General features: G+C 44.8%; 1 protein-coding gene across 4 annotated transcripts in view; it reads right to left on the minus strand.

Annotated features, from left to right (window-relative positions):
* The window catches only part of SEPTIN8 (septin 8), a 67372-nt gene that overhangs the window by 31788 nt on the left and 12113 nt on the right, over positions 1-23471 (minus strand). For 2 of the 4 annotated variants that reach the window (XM_060271686.1, XM_035105399.2), the window contains exon 1: positions 15260-15593. The exons of the other annotated variants lie outside the window; for them this stretch is intronic. In XM_060271686.1, the coding sequence (XP_060127669.1) occupies positions 15260-15289 (30 nt within the window). In that variant the 5' untranslated portion in view covers positions 15290-15593. Of the gene's footprint in view, positions 1-15259; positions 15594-23471 lie in introns of those variants that run through there. 4 annotated transcript variants of the gene reach the window in all.

Consider the following 23471-nt stretch of genomic DNA (forward strand, 5'->3'; position numbering starts at 1 on the left):
AAACACACACACAGAGAGGGTAGGGGGGAGGAAGAATAGTTTGAGAACTGTTTCACAAGGCAGGGTGTGGGTAAGCAGAGCAGAAATATATCTCTCAAGAAGGACTGTTGCATGCAGTTACTGAGGAATTTGGGTGGCCTAGAGGCAATGGTTTATATTAATTACATGCAGCTATGATTGCTAATTAGCTGTAGTCTTCTGGCCCACAATGAATTGCCAAATGTGACCTTCATATTGGTAGGCCGTTCAATGGCCCTCTAAAGTTATTACAGCAGCTTGTTCAATGAAAACCAAAGTTCCATTCATTTTGTGCAGCAGATCTCTTGTTGTCAGAAACTAAGTAGGTATCAGTTATTTGATGATGATGATGATGAAGAAGAAGAAGCTGTTTCAGAATCAGTTCATTCACCATTCAGGAACAAATGCTTTCAAGCATCAAAAACCCAGACTGCATCTGTGCTAAGCAACACTTGTAGCCAACTTGAGCAGGAAGGAAGGAGGCAGGCCGGGGGGGGGGGAGGGACAGGACTTTTGGCCTCTCACGATATGCCGCTGAAAAGTGAAAGACCAAAGTCTGCCTCTAGGTAAAAAACTTCAGAGTGGGATGTTTATTGACTTCTCTGATTCCCCCCTCCCCAAAACTTCTCCAGTCAATGTATCAACAGAAATTTCATACTCCTCTTGTACCTTTAACTACAGGTATCTGCAGGCAGATCCACACCACACTTTTTACCGGTAAGCACACTTGAGGCATATTTAAAGCACATGGTTTCCCCCAAAGAATCCTGGGAAGTAGCTTGTTAAGGATACTGGGAACTGTGTCTCTGTGAGGAAAAAACTCCAATTCCCACAATTCCTTGGGGGAAGTCATGTTTTTTTTTTAAACATAATTTTTATTGTTTTTACAAATTACATAGAATGGTACATATATGAACACCTTTTCCACCTTCTTCCCACCCACCCCCCATGGGTCCTCCCCTGCCACAGAAGTATCCCACGCAGGTGAACAGTCAGAGGTGGTCCATTTTATGATTGAATTTCTGTCCTCCTCCCCCTCCCCTGCCCCCGAAGCCCCCCCCTGCCACCAGGAAGCTCCAGCGAACCAGGGCAGTACGCAGGAGGTCATCCATCCAACCATCTATTGTCATACCAAAAAAAAAAAGAATACAAAAAAGAGAAAAAGAGAAAAAAGAGAAGAAAAAAAATGACAAAAAAGAAAAAAGACAAAAAAAATTCATCATAAATTCATAATTGTTAAACCATATTTTGTGGGCTTCCCCACCCTCCCCCCTTTCCCGGTTTTCCTCCCTTATTTATCATCTTCAACAGTTTCATAATTTCATATTTTATAACATACACCTTTATAGCTTATCCCACTTTTAAACTAACTATTATCATTTTCACCTAATGTCCAATCACTGAAAAATCAAACTCCCATTTTTTCTTCCCGTGCCTAATTTTTACCCCCTCTATAGGCCTCCATATTTTCACCTTTTTCCAGAATCAATTCATTTTTTGAACCTATAACTATTCCCAATCTAACCTTACACCCCCGGGTACCGGCTCCACCCCACCAATCCAGCAAGTTCCATAGTCAGCAGTCCAGTTATAATCCTATTAACCCATCCTTACAATCACTACTTCACTTTCCCTTCACCCCACCCCCTGTTTACAGTCTTTTGCCATCCAGGCCTCCATATCAGACCCCTGAGCTTCTTCTCTTCTCTGCTTGATTTTTCCTTCTTCCCTGTGGTCCTTCTGGAGTTCCAGTAAATCCAATCGTGCCCCCCTCGAAGGGAAGGCACTCCATCCGACTTTTTGTAGAGTAAAAACATCATTTTTTTCCTGGTGGGCTTCATTTTGTGTTATATTATCACAGTCCTCATCCTCCTCTTTTTCTTCCAAATCACAGTCTCCATCCTTGTCATTCTCTCTCTCATCTTCTTCAGTTTCAATAGCTTCATCCTCTATGAAATCATATTCTGCCATCACCATCCGGAATTGTTGCTGTAACTCTCGCCGTTGTGTCTCCTCTTGACATAGTTCTATTCTTGCTTCCCACATTAAGGTCAAAACAGTCCGCTGAAACTCAGGCGAGTACCTTTTTGTTGACATAGTTCAATCCTGTCAAGGTCAAAACTTGTCACATGGGGTGGAATATGATCTCCATTTTAACAAGCTGGCTGCATTCTTCAAGTCTTTTTTTTAAAAAAAATAAATAAAGTTCGAACTCACATTTCAAAAGCATATAGACCAAAAAGAAGTTTCCAAAAAGTCCAGAAATAAAGATAGAAATAAAATTTGACTATAAATCCTGATCAGCTCACTGGGTTGTCTGGGCTGCCGGCTCCCGAGGAAAAGAAAGGTCTTTCTTAGTCTTTACCTCTTTCTGCAGGGTATTCACAACCACAGTCTCTCTCCCCTTTTACCCTGCATTTAGGGGAGATTCTCCTTGATGCCTTTGAGGGATCCTTTTAAGTTAAAATCTTCTGTTTACGGCTTCGGGTTTCTGTTTACTGTCTCTTATGTTACCGTGGGGGGGGTGGCTTCCTCTTTTCCCCCTCTCTCCCAGGTCCAAATTATAGCCTTAATTTAAATTCCAAACAATCCAAATTACTCACAGTCTATTCATTTGCTGAATATTCTTGGAAGAATTGGCCGCCTCCACTTCCCAGACACGCAGCTTCGCGCTCTCAGAGCAGCAGTGTCAGCCTGTCCGCCGCGGTTCACCTCCTCGCTCTCGGGGGCTTAAACAAAGCCGATCCGGGGAGGAGAGAGCCCGCTTTTGGCGCCGCCAGGCAAAATCCGTCCCCAAAAAGCTCGATTTGGGGCTTTTAAGGAGGTTTCGCTTCGCTGGAGCGATTCCCTCCACCTCTGAAGCGCCGAGGTCCGCTCCGCTGAGCGGACCCCCGTCTGAGCAAGATGGCGTGATCAACCGGAAGCCCGGAAGTCATGTTTTTTAAATGCACACCGAATGTTGCAAAAAGTTGGTTCACTAGGAATGTGAAGATAATCAACCTCTTTGCTGGCCCACCAAGCTCACAAGTTCCAACCCATTACTTTGCTGTTTCCTTTTCCTTTAAGGCAGGCATCCCCAAACTGTGGCCCTCCAGATGTTTTGGACTACAATATCCATCTTCCCTGACCATTGGTCCTGTTAGCTAGGGATCATGGGAGTTGTAGGCCAAAACATCTGGAGGGCCACAGTTTCGGGATGCCTGCTTTAAGGGATCAAAAACAACTTCATCCTCATATTCTGCTGTACCCATTAGAACAGCAAACATTGAGAGGAAAATATTTACTTCTGCTCAGCAAAGCAAGAGCTTTATTAGCAGTGCCACTCAGATCTTTTAGAAGCACTTCTCTGATGCTGACAAAATGGGGTTCTCTGGAAGGCAAAAATGCCTTCTCCTCAACAGTCCCAGCATATTTGTGGAAGGCTATTCAATGGGCTGGGGCTCTTACCAAGCAAGCTGGTCTTACATTTGAGCCTCTTTATCTAAATGCTGTTTCTGGACTCACCTTAAAAAGCAAACAACGTGTCACTTATCTTTGCTTAGGTATGTGCTGGATTGCTCAATCTCCGACTTCTTCAATGCTAAGCATAGCTGAAGGATGATCAAGGTATTAAAAACTTATGTTGCGAAAGAAATAGCTGCTCAGTCCAGAAACACATGCTCTCCCAGTTGCCCTTCCCATTCATGACAGTGAAAAGTTGATTGCAAGCACACACACATGGGCAGCTGCCCATCCCATTCATGACGGCGGAGAGCTGCTCTCTCTCACACACACTGACAAATGGGACATTTGGTGAGCTTTTAATTTCAATAGCAGGCATGAATGCAAAGTAAAAACAACAACAACACCTGTATTTGACTATAGAAGAAGAGGGCACTATTGTACACATCAATACAACACCAAAATACAAACTCACATTTCTAACTGGCCATGCTTGGATTACATTATGCCATAAGTATTTAAAAACCCTTTGGAATTTTGCATTATAATATTTTCCTTACCTATACGAAGGATAGACTCCAGGTTCATTCAAATTTGGGGAGGAGAGTTTGAATGGGATCCAAAAGGCTATGCATGGCATTTTGTTCATGTAGAAGTTTTTTTGCCCCCTTCTCACTACAGCCCCATGTGATCCTCAAGAAGGTGCCAGGGGAACCCCTTCAGAGGAGAACAGCAACACAGTGCAGAGGAATTAAATGGGAGCAGGGGAAACCTGAAACTCCCTATGTACTGTATATATATTGACATTTATGCAGCTCTCTTTTAATCCTGGCCTTTGTTCCCCTTGGCACAAATTGCAAGAGGTGCTAATTAATATCGCTAGCAGTTCTAGAAGAATCACATTTTTACAACAGTCAAATATCTTTACACTGCCCACCCCCCAGCCAGAATCCTCTCCAATGTTTTCTAAAAGCATTCATGGTAAAACCTGACAGACATCTATAGATCAAAACTATGGTACCTCTTCCCTTCTCTAAAAGGTAAAGGGACCCCTGACCATTAGGTCCAGTCGTGACCGACTCTGGGGTTGCGCGCTCATCTCGCATTATTGGCCGAGGGAGCCGGCGTATAGCTTCCAGGTCATGTGGCCAGCATGACAAAGCCGCTTCTGGCAAACCAGAGCAGCACATGGAAACACCGTTTACCTTCCCGCTGTAGCGGTTCCTATTTATCTACTTGCATTTTGACGTGCTTTCGAACTGCTAGGTTGGCAGGAGCTGGGACCAAGCAACGGGAGCTCACCCCGTCACAGGGATTCGAACCGCCGACCTTCTGGTCAGCAAGCCCTAGGCTCAGTGGTTTAACCACAGCGCCACCTGGGTCCCCCGCTTCCCTTCTCTAGACCAGACAAATAAGCCAAAGATAAACAGATCAGGTCAAAACTCTAACCCCTGTCAATGTGTGCACACTGCAAGAATAGCCATCCAAGTATTTGTATAGATGGGTAAGGCTTCAGGAATGATGCTCCCCCCACCCTACACAAAGTGAAAGAATGTTGCACTTAATCAGGTTTTCTGATCTGTTGCTGTATTTATACAAGGCAGCCTAATGTTGCGATAGCACAAGGGAACAAAATTAGGGTTTGCTCTGGTCTAGTTCTCACTAAAGTGGTAAATCTGTCTTGGACCTGGGCCACTTCAGCAGGCAGGCTCTTGATTATTTATTTACTTTTTTTTTACGGTTCTTAGAAAAATAACATACAAGGAAGAAGACTATACCAGCGCTACTCCCCCTGTCATGTTCAGGGATTTATTTTTATTTTTATTTGGAGGAGCGGTGAAATCTGGGGACCCTCCCATCTGCAGCCTCAAGTGGCAAGGGCCAGATACAGGTATACCAAATTAACTGGGCCTCTTATCACTGCTGCACAGAACATACTCCTGCAAACGTAAGTTGGACCTTGGAGAAGTCAGCGAAAAACAGAGGGAAACCATGAAACAAAAAAATGAAAGACATTTCCTCCAGAATGACCTTAAGGATGAGAAAGTTCATGATTTCAGCAGAACAAGAATTCCATTCCCCAAATGAGTACATGCTGGAAAAGATAAACAGCGTCTGGTTTGGGAAATGAAAGGCCACAGTCAGTTCTGCTAGCAAGCCCCTGCTCAGTCGAACTTTCGAAGGAGCTAAAAGCACCCTTCGCCACCAGTCTCAAAGCTCTTCGACAACAGAATAACACAATGATACACATTTGAAATCTAAATATTTCAAATCCTTAAGTAGTTGTTCATTCAAAACTCTCAAGACAAATCCAAGACATTCCAAGACATTCAAGGTGAGTGGTGTAGAGAAGGTTTATCCATGCAGAACTGTAGGGCAGGTCAGAGAAAAGCAGCAGCCCAAGGTAAGCACTGTGTTCAAGTGGGGATTCGGGTCCAAGACTAAAATACTATCCACTTATCACTGCCCTTCATCTCCTGTTCACTCAAGTTCTCTCCTAGGCACAGGTTTAAACAAGTCTACACTAGAATATAAATATCTCCTGTTGCAGCTTAAGACAAAGGTTCTGCATGTACCTTGTATCAATTATGTAGGCTAAGGCTGCAATCATATAGTACCAAGTTCCCTAGGAGTAAGCCACCCTGAACACGGCGAATGTGGATTTAATAACTACCTGTGTTGCTGGCGTTTTCCCTTTTAATCTCAATGTCTGTTTCATAAGCAGTTCTGAAAAATATTTGGAGTTAACACACCTGGGATATAAATACGTTAAATGAATAAATTAAATAAAACATAGCCATTCAGGTGTAGGTGATGTGTGCCTTAAATTCGCAGGGCCAAGCAGTGGAAAAAGGGGGCCATGAATCCATAAATTCACTCATGCAGTGGTAAACAGGATGCGTGCGCGTCTTGTCTCTCTGCTCCCCACCCCAAGTTTAGAGATGGGAAGGGAGCAGTTGAAAGGGCTTGCAAGTTGCACTGCATCAGTCACACTGCGGTTCTAAGGTTCTAGGACAGGCATAGGCAAACTCGGCACTCCAGATGTTTTGGGACTACAACTCCCAACATCCCTGACCACTGGCCCTGTTAGCTAGGGATGATTGGAGCTGTAGTCCCAAAACATCTGGAGGGCTGGGTTTGCCTATGCCTGTTCTAGGACAACCTGGAAAGTGCTGTGCAACTGCAGGGATGATCCATGTCTGTGCTCCAACTCCCTGCTCAAGAAGAGGATAGAACAGCCTTCACCATCCTAGTGATGCCCAGATGACTTGATCTACAATTCCCATCTGTCCCTGCCAACACAACCCCACCCATGCCCTCATGCTGCCCTTGATAGGAGGTACCCAAGCAGTAAGAGGCATCAGAGACAAGACAAGACCTGTACCCTTTGTAGGAGAAGTGCAGGGTCCCAGCAACCATGGATTTTAATCTGGCTAAGGCACCAGCTTATGCATGCCAGATCCCTTCAAGGAAGCTGTCTGCTCAACAAATTAGTCAGATGGTGATTGGAGAACAGGCACTTTGGGGACATGACATATATGACACCTTTCCTAGAGAATATCTAGGGAGGCTCATGTCATCCCATTTCCACGGTGGTGGTGGTGGGAAATCTAAGAGCACAGCTCTGGCTCAACTCCCTTTTCCGCAAAGAAATTATTTGCCCTATATCCTTTTGTGAGGTAGGAAGCATCCCAAGCTGGCTCCAAGGCAATTCAAAAGGGAAATCACAGCCATCAACTTTCCCACAGCAGTCCTCCACAGAACATTTCACAGTTGTGGTCTGTTATGAAATGAGAGAGACACACATGACCTCTTCTCACACTGTTGCCTCAGCTATTGGTAACATTTCTGAAATGTTTTTCTAACTCCTTTATTTGCCAAGAACACCCTATCATCTCAAGAGCTTTACATCAAACCTCAGCAGCTGAGGGTGAAGCATAAAACCATTAGCGCGGGGGGGGGGGGGAGCCCTGCAGAACAAGCCCAACTCCCCAGATTGTGCCACATCAGTTGTCAGCTTCTTATAATAGTTCCTTCCATCACATCTTGCATTTAGCAACGTGGGGGTGAGGGGGGTAGAGAGAGGAGAGGGGCTGGCTTGTTTTAAACATAGTGTGGGAAGTGAAGGCAGCTTCCCAAAGAAAAATGAAAAACAAACCCCAAACCCACACAATCTAATGTGGGAGGGAGGTTTAGAAAAGTCAACAGTTGACAAGGAAGAGCGACATGCTTCGTAAGGGTGCCCAATCCAACGTATGTCTGTTGTGTGTATTAAGGGCCTCAGGCACACGATATAGCCATCTCAAAGTGAACAACCCAGAACAAACAAACCCAGAACAAAATCCCCATTGTGAATGATGAAAGAAGTGCCAAAAAGGCACTTCGCATGTGCTCAGAAGGGTCGCCAAATATCCCGAAGCCCAACTATAGCCCTGCAGGGCAGAGCTTAAACTTCTGGCTCAAGAAAAAAATGCTCCAAGTTGCTCCCATCAAGTTTTAAGGAGAAAGGGGCCAAGATGAGTTGCAGAGAAGCAGCAGAGATACACTCTTTACATCACACTTATATGACAATTATTTTTAATAGATGCATTCCACACTTCCAGTTCTGTGGCCATGAATAATGGCTTAATAATGAGACCTTAACTACTGGGTGTTTGTGTGAGATGGAGTCCTTATTCATCAGGATTCCATGTGACATTGGCTTATAGGTCATGCAGGGTTTCTGTGGGAGTGCTGAGTGTATTGAGAGTCAAATGTTATTTCAACCACAGCTTTGGGTTCAATGATCACTACTATTTGACATCTTTCCGCAAGACAGAGCTGTTCCGTCTGGCCTTTGGGTTTTGATTTGGGCCATTTTAAAATGAGGCTGCATTTTAAAACAATTTTTAAATCTAAATTGTATTTTAATCTGCATTTTAATCAATTGTTTTTCTTTCTTTTATGTTTTATTGTAATTTTATTGATGTCAGCCACCCTGAGCCCGGCTCTCACTGGGGAGGGCGGGGTATAAATAAAAAAATTATTATTATTATTATTATTATTAGTAGTAGTAGTAGTAGTAGTAGTATTTAAAAAGCTCAGAACTCCCCCATAGAAGTAACATAATGGCCTGGTTCTGACAATCATTTCTCAGCTTAAACAAGCCAATATACAGCGGTACCTCGGTTTAAGTACACAAATGGTTCCGGAAGTCTGTACTTAAACTGAAGCGTATTTAACCTGAAGCGAACTTTCCCATTGAAAGTAATGGAAAGTGGATTAATCCGTTCCAGATAGGTCCGCGGACTACTTAAACTGAAAGTACTCAAACCGAAGCGTACTTAAACCAAGGTATGACTCTATGCACAAGCCCTTGGGCTCATGCTCTCTGTCATTTGGCCACCTTTTCACTCCTTGGCATACACTGCAGTAAGCTGGGAAGTTTTCAACTAGCCATACCTTCTCATTCATCCAAACTGGGAAACTATGGTTACCTGGTTTCAGAATTAGCCAGAGTTTTAAACCAGCTATTGCAATGAAGATGAAAACATTCAAAATGTGAAATCCTAAGTCTGCAGTCCTACACACACTTAACTCTGAGCAAGTCCCGCAGAATTCAAGGAGGCTTACTTCTTTATATACTGTAAATGTAGGCTTGCATTGTAATTCTCATAGGGTCAGAGCAGGTGTGCAGTTGTGAAGTAGCTATTCAACCATGTTTTATGAGCACCAAATCAACTCTTTGCCCTCCCTTTTGGCCTCACAGGATAGGAAAGGGATTCAGCACCTAAATCAAAGCCAGCCAACGTAATGGGCAGCCAAACTGTATGGATGGATGCTAACTTTCTAGTGGCTTCCATGGAGGTCCTTAGACCTTGCTTCCAAGTGTGCACAGCAGATATTGGTTATCAGCCCTGAGAATGTAACAAAACTAAAGAATCCATGTCTGTGCCACTATGGGGCAGAGATTTATATTTTATCCTCTCAACAAAACCCTGTAGGGTGGATTAAGTTGAGAGATTGTGACTTGCTCAGGGCCACCTAGCAAGCTTCATGGTCATGCAGGGATGGATGTTCAGTTTGGCTACATCTCTAATTAAATTAGGATTGATCTGCTCTTCCAAAGGCCATCATTAAGGTCACAGGCAGACAGAACACACTGATGCTCCAGCAAAATCTTACATAACAACTGGGGCTGGCAGGGGATGGGGGGTGGTATTCACATTCCATTGTCTTACACAAACATACCCGAAATTTATGATAGTGAAAAACAAACTGTTTTGAACAATACTTTAAATTTAATTTTCAAAATGCAGAACAACCCCCACAATATATTTCATAGTAACTTAACACAGAGCTCCTCTTGCTTGACAGAGGGCCTTCCTAAGGTATTGCAATTCAGGGACATGGTGCTTGATGTTCAAACTAGCATGGGTCCTTGGAAAAAGTAACGGGGGGGGGGAGGGGAGAGAGAGCGAAAGCCAGGTTGCTGAATCCAGTACCACCACAGACACCCAGTTTTGAATCAAAAAATGATTTGAAGGATAGACTGTGCAGCACTCAGATAAATGGGACACAGCCCAGTTCATTTCATGCATTACTTTCTCCCCATAGCCAGAGCTGCATAAGGGGTTGAAACTAATGTAGAATGTTAGAACAGGTCCCAGAACTCAACATTTTTGTTTAGAGATTTGAGAAGGGACAGAGGAGATGTTAGGGGAGGGATGCACTCAAACTATGGAGAGAAAGGAATTTCTATATATTATGTTAGCTCAAGCTATGACAACTTGAGCTTGGGAAGTTAAGCTATTCCCGATACATGAAAATAAAAAGTGTTGGTCATCATTGTAATTCCTCCTGAATAACTCTACAGTAACATATAAGCTTTTGAACACCGCCAATGGCAGCTTTAAACCTACACAAATCCCATCCAGCTTGGCTTCTGGTAGCAATTATACAGCATACACTGCCTGCACCTTTCACCTAATAGAAAGGATGTTTTAGATTTCTTTACGCCACACAAATGCAAAAACCTGAGCAGCGCTTACCGTACTTTTGTGCTTTGTTTTGCATTCTGAGTGGTTCAAACATTATCACGGGAACAATTTTCCTCCAAGCTAATTACTCTCAATAGAAACACAGTAACCACTGAAAGCAAGTTTCTGGCAAGGTTTCAAGGCATTGGCGCTGGAAGGGAATACAAATGACTTGAGCTTGCTGTTTTAGCAAAACCCTCAACTCGGTTTATTTTTATTCCCATTGTATCAATGCCTACATGGATGTGCTTTCAACACTAACAACAAACAACAGAACTTTTGAGTTATTCCTCCCCTCAAAAGAATTGGCATTGCCACAATTATTTGGCGTTTATGCTATAACTAGTGAAATTCCATCATTATGATGGCCTGGGGAGGGGGAGGGGGGGTCCACATTGCAGGCACTTCAAGATGCACAATTTGACTGTGTGCATAGACAGAGGAAATCCCATTAATCTCACAGTGCCTGTTCCAATATCAAGATTTGCCTGATGTACCCAAGAACAGCAGTTTATGCTCCTGCGCATAACTGCATGCTTTCATTCTCACTTTGGATTGTCCTTCTCTGTGGACTGTTTCAAATGCGAACTGCATGCAGACTGCAACCAACAGTGTGGCACGTACATGTGCATTTCATTGCACATACATGGGCAAGTGCAGCTTCCGTACATGTGTGCATGCAATCAGTGAAGCGGACATGTGATCATCACATGATACTTTTTCCACTCCCCATCCCCCTCACATGGAAGAGTTTTCCATTCAGGAGGAAATGCTGCAAGCCCTGTTGATTCAGGCTGCTTTACCCATCAGATTAACTGTGCTTTTTCTTTAATCTCAACTCTCCTACTTTGTTTTGCCCTCACACTAAAACTCCACAGAAGGTCCCGATATACCTCTTGTCCTCCTGTGTATATAGGCACCACCGTTTAGCTCAGCTTACTGGACTGGAGTGTTTGCCTCTTTGGGTATATCTTGGGTATGAATGCAATTTCCATCATTCCGCTTGTGGAACGCTCTCCTCAGGGAGGTTCACCCGGCGCCTTTGTGACATATCTACCCTGTTTCTCCAAAAATAAGACGTAGGCATAAAATAAGACGTAACAGGATTTTTAAACATTCAAGGAATATAAGCCATACCCCGAAAATAAGACATAGTGATAGGCGCAGCAGCAATGCCGGACGCGGCAGGAGGAGGAGGGGGGGGGAGACATCCCGTGAAAACAAGCCATAGTGTGGGTTTTTTGAGGAAAAATAAATATAAGACGGTGTCTTGTTTTCGGAGAAACACGGTATAGGCACCAGGCAAAAACATTCCTCTTCTCTCAAGCCTTTGGCTAATTAAACAATCTATGGCCTTTTAAACTGGGCGTGGAGTTATTGTTTTTGTTTGTTACTATGTTATGTATTTTTGTGTTTTTACATTGTATAACCCACCCTGTGACCCTCTGATGAAGGGCAGTATAGATATGTAATAAGTAAATAAATAAATTTCACTCTAGCACCCATTACAATGCCTCTCCCCTTTTTCATTTCCCCCTATGAGGCATCAGCTACCAGTTTGTGTACACACTGTGCCTTTCAAGCACATTTGAAGCACATTCTTGCCCTCAAAGAATTCTGGGCACAGGAGTTTGCCCTTCAAAGAGTTACAATTCCCAGCAACTCCTAACAAACTTAACCCTTAACAGTGCCAGCTTAACTGTCATATATAACAATCGTAGTTGCACTATAGATTTTGCACCTGTAAATGTCGTCGCACACCACCAATCGGTTTTGAATGTTCCACTGACTACCCTATTAACAAGGCTTCCGGCTAGTGGGATGGCTGTTATGCCAGCAGAAAGACACCTCTGAATATTACCCTACATTCATTTAAAGAATTTGCATCTTCAGAAAATCCCCGTGCAGGAGTTTGCCAACCCTGAGTTGGTTCCTTTCATAACACAGAGTTCCACTTGACTTATGCCATAGGCTGCAACACAATAAATAAACCTCCAGATGGCCAGGGAAAATGCTTGTACAGTATGAATTAGCACAAGCTAAAAGCCAGGAAGGAAACAATATAATTGTTCAAATGAGCAGTTAGAAACCCATAGATGCAAGGCAGTATCAGATCATTTTAACTAACCTGTGCCTTTCATACAGTGCAATGAGATTATACAATGTATACGGTTATATGTACACAATGTATATATAAGGGTAGCTGTATATTTTGTAATTGTTTCATTTCTTCTTAACAGGAGGTTCCTGCAAACCCAACATAAATATACAAAACACTTCCCAAACTTTCCATCTGACATTTCAAACACACTACAAGGCACAGTCTTAGTTTGTGCTTCATAAATGTGCATTTAAATGATGTTGCCATTCAGAGACACCCACAGTGTTGGCTTAGAAAGCCATTCCTTGGCTTCTGTCTTGTTTAGATGCCAACATTTACACAATTAAGGATTTGCAATGGCCAGAGACATCTGGCAACTCAAACAAAACATTGGCTGTGTTCTAGACAGGATAATGGCACACACAGAGGTTTGACAATCAGCTTTTAAAAAAAATTATTCTGAAAGAAAAAAAAGTTGTTTGTTTTAGTAAGCATACTAAGGCATACATAAAACTAGCATATCCCAGGGTTTTATGGGGAAATAAATCTCCCATTCTTTCACAGAGCTAGATAAAAAGTGTCTGAAAGAGACAGCACAGAGTGATTAAATGCATAATGGACATGAAATTTCATTCATGTATATTGCCCGAATGCATATCACAGACTTGAGGAATTCAAGGCTGATAGAGGGTTGAACTATTACCTGAACTGTGTTTGCATACTCTCACATCCAAGATAATGTGATATATATGTGTGCAGTGTCGACGGCACAAATGGGACTTCCAACAGACAATTCACATTTCTATACTGTAATCAACTTACGTCAATAGGAAGATACTATTTAGCCTCAGTAGAAATGGTAGGTTCTGGCCCATAATTACAGCTGCTCATCATTACTGGAGTAAAAGGAAGGTTCGAAATTAGCAGGGTGCCAGGTGCATTTCGTGCCTAAAGATTATCCATTTGCGAGCACCTCAAAAAGTCTGGGTGCCATTTTTTGCACCTGGTTGACACTCAAGGGTTACTGAAATGTATGTGCTTTGAAGTCTCAAAGTATATGTTAAAGATAGACAATATGTTCAGAATACAGTAGAGTGTTTTGAAAACTAAAGTATTGTACCAATATTTTTATTGTAAACACCAAATTAAACATGTATTAACAATTTCTGTTAAAAATGTGATATTAACAGTATGTCACTTATGTGAACTGTGTATTAGTTCATGCTTATAAAATAATAAATAAAAAGTGTTGCTGGACCACACCCACACACCCAATGGCAACTAGACATTCTGTTTTGGCATCCACAACCCAGGTCACAGGAGCCATTTGGCTCCTAGCTTTTCTCTCCCAGTTTCTAACACAGAGTAAAAGCCACTAGCAAACAGAAAAGCTCACTTTTGCTTCTCTCTATTATGCACTGCAAGTTTTCAGTTGCATAAGTAATTGCAGCAATATATTGGCAGCCAACTTTGTGGGTAAGACTTCTGCTGAGCATCTGACTTCCCTGCCCAAGAATTATTAAATCAAGGACAGGGAACCTGTGGTCCTCCTAAGGTAGCTGGACTCCAACTCTCATAAGCCTTGATCATGGAGCCACAGATAGCAGGGGTTTTTTTGTTTTTGTTTTTAAAAAGCATATCTGGAGGGCCAAAGGTTTCCAGCTCCATCAGGATTAAATGCACCAAGAAAAATCCCCTTTGGGCTACAGCTGGTTCAGAATGAAAGAGGCTCATCTCTTTGAGTTCCTGCACACAACACCCACAAGAAACAGCCCTTGTTTTCAGTGTGACGTGCTCAGAGGTGAGCAGTGGGAGTCGAGCCCATGCAAACATGCACAGGATCAAGCTGCAAGGACGCTTTTTTTGAATTGCAGCTGCTGTTTCCATTCCTGAAGGCCAGCTGCCGACCTCCTGCCGCAGAGCCTAAAGAAATACTGCAGAGCAGGGCAAAAAGTCCATCGGAATGGAAAGATCCCCGACAACTCGGAAGGAGAAAGTCGGCTGGTGGGTCTTAGCCGACTACCTACGACAGCCCACTCCTTGGGTGCAGGCCACATGCAATAAACCGCGGCGGCAGCAGCCTTGGCGCCTGGTGCAGCTGTACAAAACCCCTGGAGGAATTCCCCCCCCCCGGAGGCTGCAACCCTACCCAGAAATAAGCCCCACTGAATTCGGCGGGGCTTACTCCCAGGTAAGAGGGGTGGGAAATGCAGCCTTAGCCCCACACTCCCACAGAGTCGCGCTCACTGAGGACTACAGGTCCCCCCCCCACCAGTCCCTCCATCGTTTGTATCCTGGCAGAAAGGCACAAGCCCCCCCTCCCCCCCTGACAAACGCGTGTTTCGTGGCGTGGCTGGCAATCTAGTTAGTAAGTGACAACACGCCTGCCTGCTGGAGAGTGCGCCAAAGCGCGCAGCCTCTTCTGCAGAAGAAGGCGACTCCCTTCCCCGGGAGATCCCTGGTACCCCAAGCTCAGCCTAGTTCAGACGGGCAGCCCTGGCGCGGCCCAGAGTCCTGTCCCTAAACTCCCCCACGGCGAGCCCTTTCCCACGGCGCAGCCCCCGCGAGCTGGGGTCTCTAAGCTCTTCCCCCGCGCGCTTGGAGGGAGCGACGTGCGCGCGGCGCCCTTGCCCTCCTCGCTAGAGACAAGGCTGCTGGGGCTGCTGCGGCTGCTACTCACAGAGAAGCGCTCCAGATCCGTCGCAGCCATAGCAAGGAGATCCAGGGGCCGAAAGGCGAAGGGGTTCCTCCTCCTGGGGATCTAGGAAGCCGTCTTGCCGGGAACCTGCTGCTCCTCTCCTCCTCCCTGGGCTGAGGCAACTGAATGAATCCAATATGGCCACTTCCTGGAAACTCCCCCTTCTCCGGCTGGGGAGAACGCGGGACGCCGCCCTCGCCCGGGGCGCCGCGGGGCGGCGAGGAGCTGGCGGAACCGGGGTGCCCGCTCGTCCCACGGAGCCTCGATGCCCAGCCCGTCCGGCAGGAGAACGCCCCGCGAGTGGGAAGGGGGAAGGCGGCGCCGCAGAACCGCAGCTGCCCGGCGTGCACGGTCCGGAGAAGGATGCTGGGAATTGTAGTCCGGGGCTTGATTGGGTCGCTGCTGAATTCGGTGAGGCTGGAGAGAAGCTGCGCTGCGTCGAGAAACGGCGAGGCAGCGTCGAGGTAGAGTTTTCCTTCCCAGCGCTTCCCAGGTACCAGCGCAGAGCTCATTCCCACCTAACCTACCTCACAGGATTATTGTGGGGGTAGCACGGGGAGAGCGAGAAGCATGAGACCCCCGGGTATAGGGTGGTATATATTTTCAATAAACAATAATAATGTATGTCGCCTTGAGCTCCTTGGAAGAAAAGGTGGGCTACGGAGGCAATAAAGAAAGAAACGCATAAAACAACACTGTAAGCACCTTGATATTATGCTCCTTTCTCTATCTTGCTGGGAGGGGAAGAGTGGCTTGTCTATATCCCCAACACCTTCCATCCACTCCAACCAGATGTCCTTTAGATATTGTTAGATCACAGCTCCCAGCATCACTCTCAGCATTGGCCATGTTGGCTGAGACTGGTGGGAAGTGGAGGACTAAATCATCCTGGAGGGTCACTAGGAGCGCAAAACTTATGATGTTTCCTAGGAAGAAAGCAGCACTGGATTTATCACGCTGCGGGTGGTTCTCCTACACCAGGCGCTGAGATGAGGGGGCACAAAATTGAGAAGATCCATTTAGGGGTGCCGGATTTGGGGCTCTCTCAGGGCACCATATTATCAAAGATTAGCAAAGTCCACCCCAGTGAATTAAAGGGGGTTTCCTCCTAGTTCATTTGGAATAAGAGGGCAGCCTTCGAGAGCGACTGGAGGTTTTCAAACATTTGTTGAGTTATTTGCAACAGTCACACAACTCCACTTATTGTTAGCCACTATGTTGCACCAAGTATTCAAAAGTTCTGTGGGCTTATAGGAATGTCCATCCTACTACAGTGGTGCCTCGCTTAACGAACGCCCTGCTTAACGAAATTTCCGCTTAACGAAAGGATTTTTTGAGCGGAGGTTGCCTCGCTAGACGAATGCGGTTTCCTATAGGAATGCATTGAAATTCAATTAATGCGTTTCTATGGGCTAAAAACAATTCGAAAAAAATTCAATGCATTCCTATGGGACTCGCTAGACGAATTTTTTCGTTATAAGAAAAGACCCGTGGAACGAATTAATACTGTACTGTATTCTGATCGCAATACGTTTGTGCTGAACAATATATCTGTTATAAGTCCCACAGGTGTTGGGGTGGGGAAGCACTTCATGAAGACTGCATGGCAGGCCTGTTTCCATCTGGGTCTCAAATGGCCTTGTTTCCAGAGCCAGCCCAAGTGGCAACTTGGGGGAAAGCAAAAACATTTAATCAAGCAATGGATATTATGATCAGCATTTTCTTTGCAGCTGCTTGGGGTGCCTCAAATATAAGCATTTAAATGTTGTTTTTATGTCACTCCACACTTTAAAATAATAATAAAGTGGTGTACAATGCAATGGAAAAAAAGTAAAATAAAACCAACACCTTTCCAGTACAATCATAAAACTAGCAAATCCTAAGCAAACAGATTAAGAGCAATCTGGTATTAATATCCTAACAAAGCAGGCCTGGTCTGGCCTAATCCTTTGTCCAGTTGAGAGATGAGAGCCATACACTGTGAGCTTGTTCACATCTCACATCTTCCCCTTTGAAGATGAGATTAGATACCATTTGTCAAATACAAAATTCACTTTGAATGTAAGAGAGCTATTTATACTGTTCATCAATGTTCTCACAAGAAGATGTCTCAAAGCGCTTACAAATCCATGAAAACCAAGACACCTTGATATTCAAAACCAAAATGCATCAAATAAAAATACAATAAAACAAAACCCTTTAAAGCGCTCATCCACTAGTAATGGAATCCAAACCTCTCCTCTCCTCCAGACTTGAAGACGAACACCAAAAAAACAGGCCAGATATCATAGAGTATGCAACCAGTTACCATGTTCAAGCAGCCTGGGTCCCTGTCAGGGAGAAATCTAGGGTATAAATAAATATATAATATAATAACAGTCACTTGTTCGCGTAAATGAAGAGGGTATTTTTCTCTTTTTTGTACCCGCAAGTCAACCTTAAGCTACATTTCAATGGCTGTGAAAGGTTTTCTTTTGATACTACAGGACACTTCACTTTCCTGGGCTTGCTGCAATCCAAACCAGCATGGGCAAAGCACCGCTGCTCACACCAGCCAGGGGGAAAGGAAGGGTGTGGCGGGGGGACACACCCCTTGCTGTGCCAGATCCCAGGCTGGTTCAGTGATGATTGGGCCTGTTGCTGTCACATGATGGGAGGAGGGCTGGCTCAGGAGCCAGCTCTGCTCTCACCCTCTCCACTTCCAGTGGGGATGCCACCTGCAGTAGCTTCCATTTGAGGAGGTACATTTGCAGTGCTCCTCACCAGCTGAGCCAGGCAGGTCTGGCTAAACCCATTTCAGTATGATGGATTGTGTTTGCGTGTGAGATGGCTCTGTTAGACAGGGCAAAAATTGGCATTGATGTTCCTTCGATACTCATGTCATAACCATTCTCCTTTCTTACAATAATAGGAAAGACAGACCTATTATGCACTATGATTGAGTGTTAGAGGCTATGCAAGATCATGCAGTAATCTTTTCTGGATATTTATTGTCCTTCTAATTTTCAAGTGAGCAAGGCCAGAGATGTGGCACTCATCTCTAAAAGCAATTAAGACAATCAGAATCAGATACAATTTAGTTTGGGAAGAATGGAAGATGCAGACAGGGAGAATCGTTTTTTAAATAAGCCTTGTCTTCACTGCTACAAAAGGAAGATCCACTGAAGAGGTTTCTGTGAGGCTTTTTCTAATGGGACCAGATTGGTCACTTACACAGTGGTTTACATCAAAAGGACAAGCATGGATCACTGCACCACAGAAAGCAGTGCATTCCAACCATGGCACCCTGTCAAGGGGATCACTTGGTAAAGGTGGTTACAACACAATGTCAATATTGACTGATAAGCGTAGAGCGCATATAAATAATGGAAACGATTGTTTCTGTGAAGTTAGGTATCTGTAAATCAGGTATGTTTGTGTTGTGTTGTTAGGTACTTGTTTTCACAAACTATTATTGCACAGGCAGCTCAACATTTACCAGGACAGTCTCACTCAGTCATTTCAGTGGAGAGTTACACTGAGGCTTTTCTTCACAAACAGGCAGCTTTAGATACCTGGCCAATGTGCAACAGGTAGGGTTCGCCCCACTGTGTTTTCCAACCCATACAATTGGAAGGAATCCTGAATGCCATCTTGTCCAACCCTCTGCTCCACGTGTAAATTGCAGGACAGGATAAGGACATGAGAAGAACCCACCCAGATAAGACAAAAGTCTATCTAGTTAGGGTGGTCATGTGTCATTTTTTATGGAGCAATCTCCTGCACCAGAGGATAGTCAGCCCTCAGTTTGAAGGGTTGCCTGGTCTAAGCCCAGATTTCAGATTTTTTTAAAAAAAAACCTCATAAGTACGAGGACCTTTTAGAGTTACCTGTCGACAGGTAGCAACCTGGACAATGTTCAGGTTACCTAGTCACAGACCAGGAGTGAAATGAGGCTTTATTTCACCTGGGTCAAAGACCCAGTTTGGCACACACACCCCATGTGCATTTGTGTACACACACAGGCTGGGAGTCTCAATGGTGCCCCTCTGGAGGATTCACCCAGGATAAAAAAACATGGCTAGCCTTCCCCACCCCCCACCCCTATAGCTACAGCTCTCCACAGGCTTCCCAAATATAGTAAGATGCATTGCATTTAAATCAAAATTGTTGTTTCTAAATGTGCATTCCCTACATACAAATTAACCCCTTTTTGCAGACATGCACCATACTTTGTCCTCTCTTTTGGTGATGCTTTGACAAGGTAGAAGTGTTCAGTTCAGCATTCTTTCCCAACAGGAGCCCTCTCTTGCTCGTGTTCCCCAGCAACTGGTATTCAGAGAGGCCTCTTACGCTGCCATCATGACTAGTAACCATGGATGGACTTATCCTCCATGAATTTGTCTAATCCCCTTTTAAATGAAGCAGCTACAGCATCTGTGGCAGATGGCCATGCGGCCTCTCCTTAAATACCTCCAGCCAAGGAAAGCTCCCCGCCTTTTGGGGAAGCCGCCTGTTCCTCTGCTGAACAGCTTGTTCTGTGAGGATGTTTCTCTTAACGTTTAGCTGAAATCTGCTCCCCTGAAATTTCCAGCTATTTTTTTCTAGCCCTGGAGGAACAAATTCTGTTCCATCTTCCGAGTGTCATCCTTTTTGATCAGGAGTCGCCAACCTTTTTGAAAGGTTTCGTGGTCACATTTCAAATTTTGAGATAGTGCTGGGCATGCCAGCCATAAAATGGCTGCCACGGGGAGCATGGCATAACATAAAATAGAGCAACAGCCACCTGCAACAATTCTATGCTTATCATGCCAGCATTACACACACACACACACACACACACACACACACACACACACACACACACACACGTGGCCACACCACACTCCTGCACATTTTGTCCCATGATGTTGTTTCTAGAAGGGCTAGAGAGGTTCTTATTTTTTTAAGCAGAAAACTCAGAGGCCAGCCTTCACGGGTGCTATGGTGCCTGTAGGAACCATGCTGACAACCCCTGTTTTAGATATTTGAAGACTGATGTCCCTTAATCAAATCCAAGATGGCTTCCAAATCCTGCACTATCCTGGCCAACCTTCTTTTTCTCATAGCCACACAGTTGGAGCCAATCGGGTCAGATAGCCTGTGCTAAGGGATATGTCTCTTGAATTCTAAGGCAAATAATAATAATAATAATAATAATAATAATATCCTCGTAGTGAGCACAGAAATGCGCGCGCACACACACACACACACACACACACACACACACACACACACAGAGAGAGAGAGAGAGAGAGAGAGAGAGAGAGAGAGACTTTCACTATGCTTAGCTTAAACTGCAGCACTCAGAAATGGTAAGTGACAGATCCGGGCACCTCTACCATAACCTGAAGACTCAGGAAAGTGGGGAGTTTATGTTTTCAATGATCTCTTCCCATTCTGCTATGGAACAGTTGCTTGATGCTGGGTGAGTCGTAGGATCCCAGAGGGCAGAATAACTTTGGAAGGGGGTTGTGGAAGTCCAAAACATCTGAGAAACACTGCAGCACACATCACGGGATCTGTCAATGAGTGGCTATAAAGCTGCCCTCAGAGAAGGAGAGCGAGTCCTTGGCAGGCAAACAATGTGCGACTGTCCAGAGAAGATGCGTCCCTGTTCATCTCTCCATGAGTATTACCAAGAGCCTTTCATGGCTTATAATACAAACTGTTTCGGGGCTTCTGAAGTGGAGATAACATTTGCATTGGATTTCACCCATTTGCATCTTCTCTCCGAAGTCTTAAGATTGGCTCAGTCGGCACCCCGACATTTTCTCTCTTTTTAAGCATTACCACCATGCTATGGGGCCCTGGGGAAGAACATCCAACCATACCATAGGACTGCAAGGAGTTGGGAGCAGGCACCAGATACAACCACCTGTTGCTCCATCTCTGTTTCTCCCCTTGATCACTTAGGTGCTAGATAACTGCCATTATCCCAGCTCATGTAAAAACATATAATATGCTTAGGTGTGGGGAGGAACAACTTGGGATTTAAGATACGTACCTAGTTTGAGCCATTTCTTACTGCCACCACTGCATTCAGAACTCAAGCAAGACACAGATACAAGCCAGACACATTTTTCCCTGGGTTGTATTTGAATTAAGACAGCAGAAGCTGCCACCAGCTTCCAAGACTTTCACCAGCTTCTTGGATCACAGCAGTCCCTGTTATCTGCTGCTAGCTGTATCTGTGTGGTCTGTTCAGGTTGTCATTTCCCCACATGATCCTGTACCCAGGAAGAGTCAGGGTGACCTGTGAAGTGTAGTAAAAAGCTGTTTATTCCTCCCACTTATGTCCTGAAAGGTAACCTATATTCCAAGCAACTTACATAAAGAACTCCAGCACATTCTGACTCAGCTATGCAGGCATGTTCAACGTAAGGCAAATTTCTCTGTATACATTTAAGGCCTGCTGTTTAAAATTTGCATACCAGGCAGCCCTTCCACAGATGTTTGTGTTTTCTAATCTTTGTTCAGCAGATTTAAACAATCTTAAATGCGAGCTGGGCTTTGCACAGGTGAGCAGTTTGCTACAAGTACTGGTATCTCCGCCCTGGTCCAGTTGCAATGAAGCTTGAGAAGCAGAATTGATCCCACTCTTGTCCCATAATCCCATGTTCACCCTCTTACTTCTAGGCTTTCAAGCAAATACTTTTAACTGATTATTATTTGGCTTCTGGCTAATTTGAAAAATCCCACATCAGTTACATGAATTGTGGGGTGGGTTTTAAAGGGTAGGAGAGAATATATTAATTGCAATTTATCCCTTCAGGCTCCTGTGTGTGTGGGTTGAACAGAGTTTTAAAAATCCCATCCTTGACAGCAAAATTAAAAGCATAGGAACTAGGCTGCAAAGCTCCATTTGAGCAAGTCTAGCTACAAAGTAAGCTGCCTTCCCCAGGGCCGGATTTACGTATAAACTAAACAAGCTATAGCTTAGGGCCCCACTCTCTTGCCCCCCCCCCAAAAAATCACTATTAATATACTTCTTCTTAATTGTATTTCAGTTCAACAATTACTTTGATAAAATACATATTTTGTTATGTGCAAATGGCTTTAGATGCCTATTAGGTCCATAAATTACCATACAGCACAGGGGTCGGCAAAATCTTTAAGTCGCAGGCTGGTCCACTGTCCCTTAGACTTTGTGGCAGGCCAGAGAAGCGGCATCGGGTGGGGGGGAGCTGGAAGAAGAGGCAAGGGGGGCAAGTAGTCCTCCTCCCCACCCCCTCCCCTAGCCCCAGCCCCAGCCGCTGTGCTTACCTTCCCAGGGGCTGCCGCTGTCGCTACCACCACCACCACTGCTGCTTCTCGTGGGTAGGCAGAGCGAGCTCATCCGCTCCGCTCTCTGGCCCACAGGAGCACCGGGGCGGTGGCGGCGGAGGGAAGATGAGCAGTGCGAAAGGGTTGGCTCCGGAGAGGGGCTGCTTAAAATGGCATTCAGACAGCTCAGCCCAGCCCCCTTCCTTCTCTAGGCAGGGCAGGGAGAAGCCAGGAGGAGGGAGGGAGGAGGCACCGCCACGGTGTGTGTGTGTGGAAATGGAATGGCGCAGGGGGGGGGGGAATGGAGCAGCCCAAATGAACAAAATCCCTATGCCGATCCACAGACAGTCTGCGGGCCGGATCCTGAAGACAATTGGGCCTGATCCAGCCCACGAGCCTTAGTTTGCCGACTCCTGATATAGCATATATTCAACACAAAAAACAGAGACAAATTGTTGTTGACAAAGGACAGCTAGACATAGCTTAGGGCCTCATCAAACCAAAATCCGGCCCTGGCCTCCCCGCTTCTTCTTCCACTTAACAAAGGCAACAACTTGCAAAGGAAATTTTAAAATAAGATTCCTTACTTTATAATCACGCATTGGTTCTCAAAAATGACAGCAGTAAAAACTATGCAGGCAAAATACTTATATTTACAGTATAACCAGCTTCAGGCATATGCTTAAAGCTGGAGCAAACAGAGGCATGTTTGCATCCAACGCTGATCAAAGGAAGAGAGAGGAACAGGAAGTACTATATGCTCCTTCCTCTCCAGGAGAGGAGGAGAAATGACATCACACAGGAGCCCTCTCTGCCGATAGTATTTCTATGGTCTGGGAGTATTTGCCTATCAGCAATATAGCTCTGTGGACTTAGTCCTTAGCAAGAATAGGCACTTGTTAGGTTTGGC

This window comes from Zootoca vivipara, chromosome 2 (assembly GCF_963506605.1).
Source record: "Zootoca vivipara chromosome 2, rZooViv1.1, whole genome shotgun sequence".
Taxonomy (NCBI): Eukaryota; Metazoa; Chordata; class Lepidosauria; order Squamata; family Lacertidae; genus Zootoca; species Zootoca vivipara.